Source organism: Podarcis melisellensis (genome assembly GCF_964234715.1).
Source record: "Podarcis melisellensis genome assembly, chromosome: 5".
In the NCBI taxonomy this organism is placed as follows: Eukaryota; Metazoa; Chordata; class Lepidosauria; order Squamata; family Lacertidae; genus Podarcis; species Podarcis melisellensis.
The window spans coordinates 29,461,382-29,477,341 of NC_138537.1; the positions used below are offsets into that span (position 1 = coordinate 29,461,382).

General features: G+C 43.3%; 1 protein-coding gene across 5 annotated transcripts in view; it reads right to left on the minus strand.

The window, feature by feature from the left end:
• NYAP2 (neuronal tyrosine-phosphorylated phosphoinositide-3-kinase adaptor 2) overlaps nucleotides 1-15,960 on the minus strand; it is a 143,188-nt gene that overhangs the window by 23,689 nt on the left and 103,539 nt on the right. For 3 of the 5 annotated variants that reach the window (XM_081910387.1, XM_081910389.1, XM_081910386.1), the window contains exons 5-6: nucleotides 9,704-9,916; nucleotides 9,132-9,173 (exon numbers count right to left, since the gene is read on the minus strand). In XM_081910387.1, the coding sequence (XP_081766513.1) occupies nucleotides 9,132-9,173; nucleotides 9,704-9,916 (255 nt within the window). The remainder of the gene's footprint in view (nucleotides 1-9,131; nucleotides 9,174-9,703; nucleotides 9,917-15,960) is intronic. The other 2 variants (XM_081910390.1, XM_081910388.1) reach the window with 1 other exon arrangement.

A 15,960-nucleotide genomic window follows, 5' to 3' on the forward strand; every position in this document is an offset into this window, starting at 1 on the left:
CTGAGGGTGAACTCAATAATCATTTCTCCAGCACTGTGCAGCCTCCCTGGTTGCTCTCACTTCCTGATTTGAAAAAAGCCCTGTGGGAGCAGTTACCTCGTGACTTCTTCCCATAGGGCTATCATTGACGCTTTGGCATCCAGGAAGGCTACAGACTGCACACCGCTGGAGAGATTATTTGTAGAATGAACGAAAGGACACTCGCAAATACTCCCCAACCGCCTCAAAAATAAGGCAAGTGCATCAAAAACCCAATAAAATTTCACCCATGTTTTCTCCCCTCTTTGATAATTTTTGAACGCAATTCCCTTTCTCATTAACTGATGGAGAATTATTGGGATAGAGGTGTTTGGCACATCACTGCATTCTGTAGGCAATGTGGCCTTCTTTAGTTTCGTTGATGGGTAAAACTGCAAGGTCTTGTCTACCACAGCTTCTGAACTGTTTGTTTCCAGAAAATGGAAATGCTAGCATTCTCAGTTGGGCACATACATCATCATGGAAGATTATCACATCGTCAGTAGCAAAAACCCCTTTCATCTGGCATCAAAGGAATGGAATGTATCATACTCAGAGAGAATGGTTGCTCCTTTTAAAGCATCTACCTTGCCTTATATTTCTAGCATGGTATGCCTGTTGCAGCTTTCAGGCTACAATTCAATACACACTCGCCTGAGAATAAATCCCTTTGAATGGGTAGTAAGTAGATAGGTATTAGATAAGGATTTCATTGCCAGTTTTCTAGTACTAATAATTTCCTGTTACTGCTCCAGCATCTTCCTATGTCCATTATTCTAAGACTCAAAACAAAAAGTGATTGTTATTTATAATCTTTATTAACTATTTTCTTTAAAACAAAACAAGCAAGAAAATAAAAACAAAATTAAAATAATTCAGATTATTTACTGGCACTTTAGTTAGGAAATAGCCTATTTCTTTCTCATGCAAACAATGCCTCTGTATGTTTATTCCCATTCAAGATTGAAATTGCTTTATATAATAATAGAGCTGCATGTCATATAGAATTATAGAGTTGAAGGGACCCTGAGGATCATCTAGTCCAGGAATATGTAGCTGTCCCATACAGTGATTGAACCTGCAACCTTGGTGTTATCAGAATAATAATAATAATAATAATAATAATAATAATAATAATAATAATAATAATTGTATGCTGCCTATCCGACTGGGTTGTCCAAGCCACTCTGGGCAGCTCCCAACAGAATAGTAAAACATGACAAAACACCATGCTCTAACCAACTGAGCTATGTGTGTGTGTTTCAATGAGTAGGGAGGCTAAATATGCAGTAGTTTCCTGGTACCAGTGATCAGTAGTGGAGGCTGCTTGACTCTAGATGTCACTGCACTGCCAGATTCCTTCTCAATTTTCCTCTCCAACTCTAATAAACTCCACTCTCCTCTGCTAACCCCTCCAACTAATATAGTTATTAACAAATGCAAAACACTACAGCAAGCGTTTCTGTTCCCTTGGGGTCCCTTCCAACTTTACAGTTCTATGACTGTATAGTTTGGTCTCTTCTATATCTATCATCTATCTATCTATCTATCTATCTATCTATCTATCTATCTATCTATCTATCTATCTATCATCTATATCTATCTATCTATCTATCTATCTATCTATCTATCTATCTATCTATCATCTATCTATCTATCATCTATCTATCTATCTATCTATCATCTCTCTCTCTCTCTCTCTCTCTCTCTATCTATCTATCTATCTATCTATCTATCTATCTATCTATCATCTATCTATCTATCATCTATTATCTATCTATCTATCTATCTATCTATCATCTATCTATCTATCTATCTATCTATCTATCTATCTATCATCTATCTATCTATCTATCTATCTATCTATCTATCTATCTATCTATCATCTATCTATCTATCTATCTATCATATCTATCTATCTATCTATCTATCTATCTATCTATCTATCTATCATCTATCTATCTATCATCTATCTATCTATCTATCTATCTATCTATCTATCTATCTATCATGTATCTATCTATCTATCATGTATCTATCTATCTATCATCTATCTATATCTATCTATCTATCTATCATCTATCTATCTATCTATCATCTATCTATCTATCATCTATCTATCTATCATCTATCTATCTATCTATCTATCTATCTATCTATCTATCTATCTATCTATCATCTATCTATCATCTATCTATCTATCTATCTATCTATCTATCATCTATCTATCATCTATCTATCTATCTAATCACATTTATATCCCACCTTTGCTCTAAGGAGGTCATGGCAGCATGCACAGTTCTCTTCCCATTTTATTCTCACAACAATCCTGTGAGGTAGGTTAGGCTGAGAGACCGTGAATAAGTCACAGTCATCCAGTGAGTTTCATGGCTGATTGGGGATTGGAACCCTGGTCTCCCAGGTCCTAGTCCAGTACTCTAGCTGCTACGCCACACTGGCATTCTCTAAAAGAAGGCACAGAGTATTATTACTTTTAAAAATTGAATTTATATACTGCCCTTACCCAGGGGTCTCAGGGCGGTTCACAGAAAAAAATCAAGATATAAAACCACAAAATACCTAATACAAATAAAAACAACAACCCAATAGCGCCCATAGTAGTAATTTTACTACCTTGCACTTGTTCCCAGTAGAAAATCTAGTCTCTTTCCAAGTAAGAACAGGGCTGGCCCACCTATGAGGCAGACTGAGGCAACTGCCTCAAGCGGCAGAATCCCCTGGGGAAGCGAGGAGAAGCAGTGGCAGCGGCTTCTAGCAAGTTCTCGTGGGAGTTCCATGAAAGGAACATGAAAGGGAGTAGCCATGTTCAAATATATAAAAGGATGTCACATAGAGGAGGGAGAAAGGTTGTTTTCTGCTGCTCCAGAGAAGCGGACTCAGAGCAATGGATCCAAACTACAAGAAAGAAGATTCCACCTAAACATTAGGAAGAACTTCCTGACAGTAAGAGCTGTTTGACAGTGGAATTTGCTGCCAAGGAGTGTGGTGGAGTCTCCTTCTTTGGCCCTTGTGGTCTCTTCCAACTCTATGATTCTATGAAATCTCACTAGATCCCACTTCCACGTGACTCTGGTGAGCAAGTCTTTGATGGTTAGGAGTTGCCATCTGGCAACTAAAGAGACAACTCTGCAATGCCTTGTATTCTTCCCCTCACTGTCACAGGGCACCCAGAAAGTTTGGGACACCCCCCCTTCTCCCTGCTTAGGATCATCTGGGGCTTATCAGATGATGGCAGGTGGCAGTGCTGTGAGCAGCACCACAAGCAGGGGTGGAGGAAGGAGGGGGCGGTGGGGGCGGGCCACCCTGGGTGTCTACGCTGAGGGGGGCGACAGTAGGCACATGCCCACCTGCAACTCCCAAGCCTGCCCTGAGCCGTCGTTTCGACAGCTGGGGGAGGCTTGGGAGTCGGGGGCAGGCAGTGCGTCAAATGTCAGCCATTAGCGGCTCGCTCCACCCCCATGGCTGGCTCGCTCTGCCCCTGGATGCAGGGAGTGTGCACCGCTCCATGCACCAGAGCAGTTATCCTGCACCTGGGAGGGCTCCCTCGGAAGTGTGCCCATCTTGGGCAACACAAGCATATGCTCCACTGCTGAACACAAGCAGCCCCAGGAGACTTGAGCTCAGCCACCATTTTAATTTCCCACAATGCCTCAAGGATGCTGTGTTAGGTCCATTGTGGGGAATTACTACAGTGGCTAGACTCAGTCACACAGCTCTCTTCAGACTGCTGCACCAGATTCTTTCTTTTTTAAGATGGGGAGCCCAAGGTAGGCATCAGCGGTTGGCCCTCCTGGAAACCTGGCAGCTACCCAAGGATTCCAGGTGCTGATTTCAGCCCTGTACAAAAGTAAATTGGGGGTGGGAGGAAGAGGATTTCAATCCAGATTCTTGTCCGGTAAGCCCTAAAGTCCAGGCCTGGAGTATCAGTGATAAAATCTGCAGCAGATGACATGATGACTTTAATTGTATACACATCGCACATCTCTGGCAAAGGAAGTTAGTTAAAGTGGTTTTCCTCCTGCTGAATTAAAAGAAGAAGACAGAATTTGCTATTCCCCTTGATGGAGGTGAGCGAAGGCAAATGTCTCAAGCATCCTTTTTGTCAACATTTAGACCTTAATATCTAAGATTAATAATGTATTAGCACCATTCCTCTCTAATCCTAAGCACCTTTACTAAGCGCACAACTGTTTTACTTGCAAATTGTTTTCACCTGACTTCTAAATGATCTGGCCAAGTGCCAGCTTTGCAATGTTAAGAAATGAAAAATAAAACCGCAAGTAAACAATACAGTGTGGGGCAGCATCTTAAAATGGAGCGCAGTGCAATCTTTGCAGCACTAGGTGGCAGTGCAAAATGCCTTATATCCCAAGCAGGCAGCAACGCTCTGGAAAATGCTGTTTGAAACATCCACAGTTGAGTTCGATGAAGCCTCCCATTTTGCCAACCCCCTGTGGTTTTCCACTGAAACAGCAATGGCATGTTTTTGAGGCTGCAGTGTCTCTTTCTCTTTTCTCTTTTTCTTTTTTAAAATCACTGACAGCTATTCCTCTAAAAAGCCTCCTGATGGCAGAGACCTGAAATGAAACGTCCCTGAGAAATTATCTAAGAGACGAGGGGATGACACATAGCGATGAAACGCAGTGGCGAAGGCAGTGCCCAAGGTCACCTTAATATTTACAAACTCAGAGGGGAAATAGCCTAGTTTCAAAGGTACAGCATCCCAGCACATGGGCTATAATGACACAGGCTGGGAGCAATTGAAACTAATTGAATGGCGCCACGCAGTATCAGAAGTGGAAGTCGGCGAGAGGGGGGATCAGGTGAACCAGATCTGATGCTGCGGGAATGCACAGCTGTGCCTCCACATGAAAGGGGACTTGGAAGGGAGGATGGCCGTCTGCCCTCCGCTTTCACGCTGAAGATAACAAGAGGACTAGTGTGAAGGCTCTACGTCCCACTGTGCAACACCAGAACCAGCTGGGTCCTGCTGAGCTGTTAGGCGGCTCAGCTGCACGGATCCTGCTGTCTGCCGATGCAGCAGGCAAGGGGAACTGCACAGAGCCAGAATTGCTGCTTGCACTTCAGCTCAAGTAAGAGTGAGGAAGCTGAGCCCTTCAGGTCTCTCTGTCCAAGCCTTGGGAATCTCCCCAGTCCACATACCCTCACCAAGCCTGTTCCACATCCTCCTTGAGTGTTTTTGCCTGGTTGGGACATGTGCTGTGATCATGCCTCCTGCTGGCCTGGGTGGAAGATGATGTACATAGAGCCATCTTCCTTTTGTGGGGTTGAAACAAAGGGTCCCATCCATTGCTCTTCATACTTTTTCCACCTTTGGGAATGTGAGGCTGAACAGTGTTTCCATCCCTGAGCCACATCCCAGGGGTAGGTATTATGGGTAGGTATTTTCTCCTACTTTTTAAATTGCAGAGTCATCCAATCCTCAAAACTAATCTTACACAACACATCTGCTTCTATGCTTAGTGGAGATAACAACAACAACAACATTTTTTTATTTATACCCCGCCCATCTGGCTGAGTTGCCCCAGCCACTCTGGGGGGCTCCCAATCGAGTGTTAAAAACAATGCAGCATTAAATATTAAAAACTTCCCTAAACAGGACTGCCTTCAGATGTCTTTTAAAGATAAGATAGCTGCTTATTTCCTTCACATCTGAAGGGAGGGTGTTCCACAGGGTGGGCACCACTACCGAGAAGGTCCTCTGCGTGGTTCCCTGTAACCTCACTTCTTGCAAAGAGGGAACTACCAGAAGGCCCTCGGCGCTGGATCTCAGTGTCTGGGCTGAATGATGGGGGTGGAGACTCTCCTTCAGGAATACAGGGCTGAGGCTGTTTAGGGCTTTAAAGGTCAGCACCAACACTTTGAATTGTGCTTACTGTGGATACTGGTATCCAGCCTTCCTTGTTGCATAGTTCTGTTGGGATTTTTTAAAAATATACAGCTGAGAAAATGAACACTCAGCTGAGCAAGTAGAGACCATGAATGCTAAAAATCTAGGAATGGAAAATTTCTGTGGTGCCCCACTTCCCTCGATGCCCTTAGCATGTACTTGTTTTGCTTAATGGGTAAACCAGCCCTGTCTGACAGTCACCCCGACCATGCCCCTTAACTCCCACAGCTTTGCTCCACATGCAACTGTGCCAAGCTAGGACTTGGGGGGACTAGGGGGAAGACGGGCCAGAATTCTAACAGTGGTAGCAGAGGTCGATGGATCGAAACCATCCTCTGCTACCACTGTTAGAATTCTGGCCCGTCTTGAGGTATGTGCCTATCTGTTCAGGCACCGGCTGAATTCCTTAGACCTCCCTCCGGCGACTCCCGGCAGGATAAAACATACGCGAGGTCCGTTCCGGCGATTTTCCTCAGGCTGTGAGGAAAACACACCAACTGCTTCTTCTCCTCCCTGCTCTCTGCATGTCCCCAGGGAGGGGAATCAGACACAGACAGTAAACGTATCTACATGTCTTTATTTGTGTCTTTTAGCAGTCATACAGTAAAGATGTCTGCTCTCTTCAACAAACAGAGAGAAACTCCACCCATGTACTTCCAGCACAGGTCATATGACAAACCCACTGAGCTAACATCCGGTGCTCAGTACAGAATGGACTGCCCCTTTGTTCCCATGGCAACAGTCACAAACTTCCTGTTTGGCTTTCCAGCCACAAGCAGCAGTCTGGGCTGCTATAGCCTTTGCTTGCTGCCGCATTGCTGCTTTAGAATAACAGGGACAGCATCACTGTAGTGTCCCATAGGTTTGAGAAGGGTACTGACCCTGTGAAGATACCTTACATTGAGTCTGCCCTAATACCAGGAAGCCAGCAGGGGTCAAGATAACTTCAAAAGTTGCTTTTATCGGTCAGCAACAGATCAACAGCTCAGCAGAGTAACTAAGCCTTGTTAGCAGGTAAGACTAAGGTTCCAGCCAGTTTCCAATTAATCATGGAAGGAACCACACCCAGGGAGGAGCGCAGTCACACTACAGTGACCAAAGAAGGAAACCCTAGTATGCATTAAGTACATACTCTAATAGGAAGCAAACTTCGCACTTGTTGCATGTAAGGAGCAGGGGATCTGGAGAGATGTAAATGTATTACTTTACACTGGATCCCCTCAACAACCAGCCACAATATATTTCCTCCCTGTAACTGGTGGACAGGACAATGTCTTCATAGCACATTGCAAACTGCTACCCAAGATCTTGAAAGGTGCAGCTTTTTTGGTGACACATCTACACTTGAGGACGCATTTTAACAATCTGATTCTGAGAACAGTCTCGAAAGCTGGTCTACATGGGATTACATTCCACCACCACCCCGAATCCACGCACATAAAAAAAAGATTGTTATAAAGCAGAAACGTTTTCTGGAAGTGTTGCAAAATATTGTGATTTGATTGGCTTTTGACATCTGGGGTTAGCTAAATAAGGGGCAATTTTAATACTGATCCCAACCCACTATGATCAGCTGTGCTGTGGGTTTATTTGCAAAAGTAAGGATGCTCATTTCAGGTGTGCTGCTGATTCAGGATTATCTTGAAGAAATAATGCCCTGTCTAAATGCCTACAGAAATTCCACTGTGTTTCAGCTTTATATCATTTTGTTCACCATCTCAAGTCATTAACAGATCAGTTTGCCTGCACGAGTTTCAAAACTCCAGCTGTTTGTGATAACTGTAGATAATACAGCTATGTTACTTTGCTCTTGATCACTTCTCCATACTTTAGAGGCACGTGTTGCAAAATGCATTCACTGCATTTTCTTTTCTTTGGATAACAGCAGCACAGATCTGAATCTGAAACAGATAAGACTGCAAGCAATTTTAAATTCTAATCTCTGTGTTTTATAATTATTATACATTCTAGCCCAGAGTTAGGTATACTTTACTCTGGGCTGGAATATGCCAGAACTATAAAACACAGAGATTAGAATTTAAAATTGCTTCCACATGGAAAGCAATCTGCTTCACTCTTCATTGGATTTAGCGGGTCCACTTACACATCACCAACAAAGAGGAAATTCACCAACAAAACAGAGGACAAGGAAGGACATTGATATAACAATAACAATAATTGCATATACTGATTTATGTGTATATGTATACGTGCAAAGTTAGAAAGAAGTTTTAGAAGTTAAATAGAAATGCAATACATCTCGCCATTGTGGGGAAGACTGTGACCAGGTGACCTGTGTGCCTGTTCATTCTGCTGTCATGGTACTAGCTGCTGAAGCAGATTAGTGCAGGGTGGGGTGGTCCAGCTGCTAAACTAGTTAGGTTGCTGTTGTTTACTGGGAGGGAAAGGGGGCAAGATGCCAGGGAGGGTGGCGTGGAATTGTCTGGTCTGTTTTAAAAAGAAAATACCATGAGAAGGGACAGCAGCAGTGACCTATCTGCAGAGAAAATAGCATGCTGGCTTTATCCCATCCAGCCAGCTGCTTCTGACTAACTGTTGATGGGCGACTTCAAGGCTGCTACTGTCCCTTCTTATGCTTCTTCATTTTTTAAAGCAGACCAGACAAATTCCTGGAGCATAAGGCTATCAACGGTTAGCTAACCCTGATGGATATGTTCTGTCTCCAGTATGATTCTGAATACCAGCTGCTGGAAAGAGCAGGAAGTGAGAGTGAAGGTGTGCTCAGATCTCCTGGGCAGGTTTCCCATAGGTATCTGGTTGGTCACTGTGAGGACAGGATGGTGGACTAGATGGGCCACTGGCCTGATCCTGAAGGCTCATCCTTTGTTCTTCCGTTCTTGCTTCAGAGTACAGTCCTCTGTAAAGTGTGACACCTGACCACCCTATCTGGAATGTAACTGACTGACTTCAGCACACTTGCAATGTGCAAAATTAGGAAGTCCTTTGCTTTGCATTCTGCTATTGCAACAGTCTTGTGTGCAGAGGGCCTACAACGGTGGTGGGTTGGGAGGAAAGCTTAGACACACTCAGCAATAGAACTGACACACAACGTAAGAAACACACTTACCTGTTGCTGGACCAGTTTCCATTGGTGAGTGTGTGTAAGCTTTCAGTCTTCTAATTTAGGTAGAAGTCACTTTAGCAAGATGCATCACCTTACCTATTTTGTCTCTGGTGTTCTGGGACCAGCACAGGAGTAGCACTATATAACAAACAAAAGAAGTTGTTCAACACAGCAGGAATAGCCTTACCTATTTTGCTTCTCTTTCTACGGGACCAAACCACTGTCGCATTCTCACGCCCTGATGTAGGAGAGTCCTGATAAGCCAGAAAGCTGCTGATCTTGGATCAATGAAGCTAATAGCATGCCACCTTGGATTCTTGCATAAGGATAATGCGAAACGCCCAAGGCGAGAGCTCAAACTCCCCCCCCCCACTCCAAAAGCCTGGCTTCATTTTGCATGGGAGAAAACAAGAAGTCCCATGATCCCCAGCAGGAAATAGGGCTTCTTGCATCATATCCACTTAAGGAGAGTCCTTGCAGGGCTTCTTATCCACTCAACTGGACTCCTTTTGCATTCCTACAAAATGCTCAAAAGGCTCACATGTCATTAATCTCTCATTAACTAGTACTTCCCAAAGAGCTAGATATTGTGCTAGGTAGACCATTGCACCTGATCTAGAAACATAGCCCTTGCATATTTATTTATTTTCTTCTGTACTCACACTTACCTGAGCTATTATTTCCTGCCAACATGGTTGGACTAACAGAAGACCTTCCGAGTCTGCTAGACACAAGCGGTGGTCCTGGTGTGCCATCCCATTCCTGAGCTTTTATTGGCTCTCTGGAGGAAGATGCCCCATGGTGACCTCCTCTCTCTTTGTTTTCCAGCTTTGGTAGTGGCTCAGTGCTGTGGCTCCTGATCTTCAGCTCATCTAATGGTTCTGCAAAAGAGGGAAAGGTCACAATCCATTATACCATGCAAATTGATTCCATCCATACTCCAATGCTTTTTCTTTTTCCCCAGTTTAGTAATCAGCTAATTGAGCTCCACTGTAAATGCATGCCATAATCAATAGAGGACCACGATAAACGGACTTTATTAAAATTATAGTGGTGATTGAAGTTTGCATCAGAATAGCAGGGAACATTCAGAATACAGACAGAAATGCTACATGCAGGATCCGAAGGTTGCATTAAATGTATTTCCTGAAATCTTAGATAATATAAAATGCATTTCACAGGAAAGCTTCTGTGTGTTTTGTTACTGATGCTTATTCCATAGGGAGAACTCCTGTTTTCTTTTTCTTGAAAGTATGGCCACAATTCAGCTTGGATGTGCTTAACCAATGGGCCTAGTGCTACCTAACCATGCCGGATTGTGACTAATCTTGTCTGCTTAATGCAAGAGTTGCCCATGGGGTTCCTGTGGGCATCATTGTGCTTGCCAGTACCTCTTATGGTGCCTGCAAAAGTACATATATAGCTTCCCCAAAATCCTCATTCCATGAGAGACAGTTTACTCTTCCTGCTCACTTCCTGTTTGCACTGGTTCAGCCTCTCCTACACTTGAACACACCCTTTCAGACATGCCCACATTGGATGCACTAGGATTGGACACACTAGGATTTGATTCCCTTGCATTCTAAAGTGAGGAAAGGTGAAAAGAGCTTTTCTCTGTGAGTGTGGACAGTGGGGGATAATGCAGGTGCCTTTTTTCCATGGGGGTGGGGGATGATGAGGGCATGCATCTCGCCTCTCCAACATCTCACCAATCAAAATCAGGACACTCATTTTTCAGTCCCGAGCTCTCGTGAGAACCAGCTGACTCGTGTAAGAGCATGAGACCAAAAAATGAGCATCTTTTGGTCCAGCGCTCTGACTCATACCAGGGCATTCCAGGATCCAATCAGAAGCTGGGGTGGCTTCTGTAATTTTGGGGTGTCCCACTCAGATTGGGACAGTTGAGCAGTATGCGTCCTGTACTCCTGTTTCTTTTTGTGCTTTTTGTGTAGAAGCCGTTTTGCGTCAAGCTACCCCATACAGCAGCAATTTTTTTATTGGCATCCATGACACTTCCTCAAAATTCTAGATGTGCCCACTGGCCCCCAAAGGTTGGCCACTCCTGGCTTAATATTATTCCTTTCAGAGCTTTCCATGTGAGAACACTGAATACTTGGGTCTTAGTCAAGGGTCATCAATGTGGTGACCTTCAGCTGTTGTTGAACTACAGTTCCCATCATCTCTGTTTTGTTCTGTTTTAATCTGGTTTCAATCTAGTTGTTGTTTTTTGGAGATTTCACTGAACACCAGTGTTGCATTTTTATGTAAATGCTCAAGAGCTTTTGGTGGTTTATGAACAATTTATAGCACTTAATATAAATAAACAACCCAATTCTACTCCTTCTCCAGTTGCTTTTAAGATTAAAATATCAGTATTTGCATAAACATTATGCATTTCTTTTTCACCCGTCCTCCCATAGGAAACCATGGCAGTTATGCAACATCAGAAAAAATATCTTTACAATAATTAAAAATCTAAAACTGCATCTCTAAAAGATGAAAACATAACAAATAACAACAACAGTTGGCTGGAAAACATTAGCCAATATCACTATTTCTATTTAGCGGCAAAATGTGTGGAACATTGTGCTTGGGGGGGGGGGGAATCACTTGGCGTATTAGATTTTTGGCTGGAAAAGCTAAACTGGACTTACTTAGATATTATGTGGATAAACCACAGAGAAATATAGAACCAGAGAATTGTAGAGTTGGAAGGGACCACGAAGGCCATCTAGTCCAACCCCCTGCAATACAGGAATCTTTTGCCCAATGCAAGACTCAAACCCACGGCCCTGGGATTAAAACTCTCATGCTTTACCAACTGAGCTATCTTGTGGGCTCTTTTACCACTGTATGTTGGGGCTTCGTCTTACATGTCTGTAATGAACAATTGTAGCAGTCTCTTCCCTCAGCCTTACCAAACATATGGAAAACGTAATTTTTGAGCCGCATGCCTTTTCAACTCCTTATTGACTTTGCTACAAAAATATTGTGATTAATTTATGTAATCTATGGTATACCTGATATGTTTTTTCCCCTGCGGGGTACTTCATCCTGATCCTATCTGATTTGACCTTTAAAAAATCTTTTTCTTGGTACTGTTTTGCATTATTTTCATAAAAATCACAATTAAAAATATTACACCAAAAGCAGGAATTCCCTGGCAGTCCATGTCCTCGGAGCCATCTAATGAAAGATGTACCATGCCACTCCAAATGGTCATAGCTTCCCCCAAAGAATCCTGGGAGTTGCTGTTTGTTCAGGGTCCTGAGAGTTGCTTGGAGAATCCTATTCCTTTCGTAAGGCTACAATAACCACAGTGGTTTAACAGCCAATCTCTCTCCCCAAGAAACTCTGAACATTGTAGTTCCATGAGAAGCACAGGGCTTTCTTAAGCTCCTAACAACACTCAGTACCCTCAACAAACTATAGGAAACCCTCAACAAACTATGGGAAACCACAACTGACTAAAGGGTAGGGTGGTTCATAAAAAACATTTTTTTTTGAAAATGCCTGCTCCAAAGGTCTTATCTTACTACACTAGGGAATATATAGCTATATCTGAAATTTCATGCATTTCAGTTAATATCTTGACCCTCCTCCATGAAAATAGCTGTTTACTTGGCCGTTTTCCTATGTCGTGAAGGCTGAAATTTCAATTCAGTGGAGCAGGGTCAAGATATTAACTGATATGCATGAAATTTCAGATTTAGCTATATATATAAATTTCAGATATAGCTATTTTGTTTTGTTTTTTAAAAAGATTTTTATGAACTGCCCTACTAAAGGGGCATGATACTGCTTTAACTGTGTGGTGCAGATGTAGCCAAACTTTGCAGCATTTCACTACAAAGCAAAAGCGTAGACTGGGATGCAGATTAATAACATCCTGTTGTAATATCAACATTGCAAGATAACCTCCCAAGCTTGAGGGCTGAACGATGACATGGATGGAAAGGATGAAGAGGGGGAGTCTGGGATGAGTTCTATTTGTATCCCACCTTTCCTTGTGGTGGAAATACGTACCCACCCCCATTTTATCCTCATAGCAACCCTGTGAGGGAGATCAGGTGGAGGGACAGTGACTGACCCATAGTCAATGAGGTTCAGGGCTGATTGGAGAACAAACCCCCTGTGTTGCCTAGGAAGATGAAAGGCTTGATAGGGAACAATGAGGATAATAATACTTTGCATTTGTGCAACATTTTAGAGCATTCAAAACACTTCACATGCTAGATCTCAGTAATTGTCCAGAATATCTAAGCCTTGCCATGCACTTCCAAATGAAAATTTGCAGTCCAATCCTAGCAATGTTTACAGAGATGCAAGTTCCACTGATATCAATAGGATTCACTCGCTCCTAATATGCCTGCTTACGATGTCAACAGGGGATGTGTGAGGCGGCCCCACCTGGCTGCCCTGGGCTCCTTTGGGAAAGGCAAGATATAAATGCAATAAATAATAATAATAGCAGCCTCACAGTCAGAGCTCTGGGCCGGGCCTTTCCTTGCTTTGAAGTGTCCCTGCCTTAAACCCTGCATAAGAGAACTATTTGCAAATCCACATATTCACTCCCCCCATTGACTTTCATTGGTAAAATCAAAACAACAATGAACCGCTTGTTTTTGCAATTGGTACTTGACATTTGGAGACATTGTAGCCCCTCAAGAGAATAATCCTACAAATCTTCAGATCAGTAGGCCCAGCAGTGTTTCCCCCCTGCTAGCCACTATCTCATGATCTCATGCTTCCTGAATTCCGTGGTTGATCACCTAAGCCCCTTGAGGACTGGAAACTGAGAGCTAGTTGGGGTGTTCCAAGAGCTAGCTGAACTTCCCAAGGCCAACACTGTAACCACTACGCCATGGTGGCTTTCAACAGGAACTATTGGAAGAGACAGCATAGCTGGGAGTAGAAGGAGCAGCATGGCATGTGGATAGAAAGAGGGCAAGGGAGTGAGATCTGTGGTGCAAAATAAGAGGCAATGCAAAACTGGCCCTTATCCAGGTGACAGTGATTTCTGCTTTCCATCACAAGCCATTTGGCTTGCTATCCAGAACACTTCTCCAATACTCCATCAGAACCCTTTGGGTACAATGTTGCATGTCGAAAACACACCCTCAGTAGTGTTAACCAATTCTGTTAATCAATTCTTGAGACCATTCTTGTGCACAAAAATCTGTTTGCAGCTGACAGGTCAGTTAATATATTTACATGGCAAGCTTCATTTTTGTGGTTATCTAAAAACTAATAAAGCTAAAAGAAATGAAACAGTCTGGATCAGTCTGCCATCTCACACGGTCCATTCTTTGCCTAAAGAACATTGTTATTGGATGATATTTATCAGCAACACAAAAGCACAACTTTTAAAACATTGCTATTTTCCAAACCCTATAAGGAGGAAAAAAACATAAACCAAGGGAAATTACATTTTCAAAGAGCATCATTCAGGAGACCTTTCCATTGTCTGGATGTGCAGTGGTGAACTTTTCCCCTGGATTTAATATTCTTTGATGAATATGAAAAGATAATTTGGTGTGCCCGCTCTCTGAAATCTCCCACAACATCTGAAGCAAAGGTTGTCTTCTTTTCTGTGATCCAATTCATCACACCTCTGCAAACAAATTGGCGCTGTGCTTGCCACACATATCAGCACAGATAAAGTTTTGTGAGTAATAATAAAGTTTCAGCTCAGCTGCAGCGACTAGAGCATGTCAGGAGCTCATCCTACAGTCAAGTAGGACCCTGATAGAGACACATGCCCGACTGGCATGTTTTCTCCCTCCTGGTCGATCATTCAGGAGCCTCAAAAGCTTTCTTCAGCCTGAACATCACAGCAACCTATACCAACAGACATTGGCACACTTAGGGATCCGCAGAGTTTTCGCAGCTTGCATAACAGACCTCAGCAACTCAGCATTTTGGCTAATCTACTTTATTTATATATAAACACACACAGAGCACTGTAACATGGCTCCCTCTCTCTCTCTAGCATCAGACAGCAAAGAGAAAGAACAAGGACAATAGCCCCACTTCACAGAACACAGTAACACAAACATCCTGTCTCCATCACTTCCCACTCTGTGGAGTCAAAACATATATTGTCATGTGATAGACAACAATCCCATGACTGCAATCATGGAGCAGGAATTCTAACAGAGCAGTGCAAATTCTATCACATCAGAGCAAATTCCACCATTGCAGCTCTGCTGGTGCAAAGCACTTCATTGCATGCAATGGAACTTCCTCTACTGTCCCTGCCACCCACCCCAGCACCCTCAAAATAAGCTCTGGAGCAAATTTGTGGTTTGAGGGGCAGGAGCAGAAGAGGGAATGGAAGTCCTGTTGCATAGCATTGGATACCAATGTGTATTTTAGGGTGTAAAGGTACCCCTGCCCATACGGGCCAGTCGTGACTGACTCTAGGGCTGCGCGCTCATCTCACTCAAGAGCCGTGAGCCGGCACCATCCGAAGACACTTCCGGGTCATGTGGCCAGCGTGACGAAGCTGCAACTGGCGAGCCAGCACCAGTGGCGCACACGGAAACGCCGTTTACCTTCCCGCTATAAAGCGGTACCTATTTATCTACTTGCATTTGGGGTGCTCTCGAACTGCTAGGTGGGCAGGAGCTGGGACCGAACAATGGGCGCTCACCCCGCCGCAGGGATTCGAACCACCGACCTTACGATCAGCAAGTCCTAGGCACTGAGGTTTTACCCACAGCACCACCCGCGTCCCTCATTTTAGGGTGTATTGCATCACAAAATACATATTTTATATGTATTTTTTATATATGCAGATCTTGAAATGTACTTTATAATTGAATTTGTATTTTGTAAAAAAATTGGGTACCTTTTCTGAGCCAAAAACTATGTCACAAATTTTGGAGAAATCTGAATAATAAGTACATTCCAACTGACACGT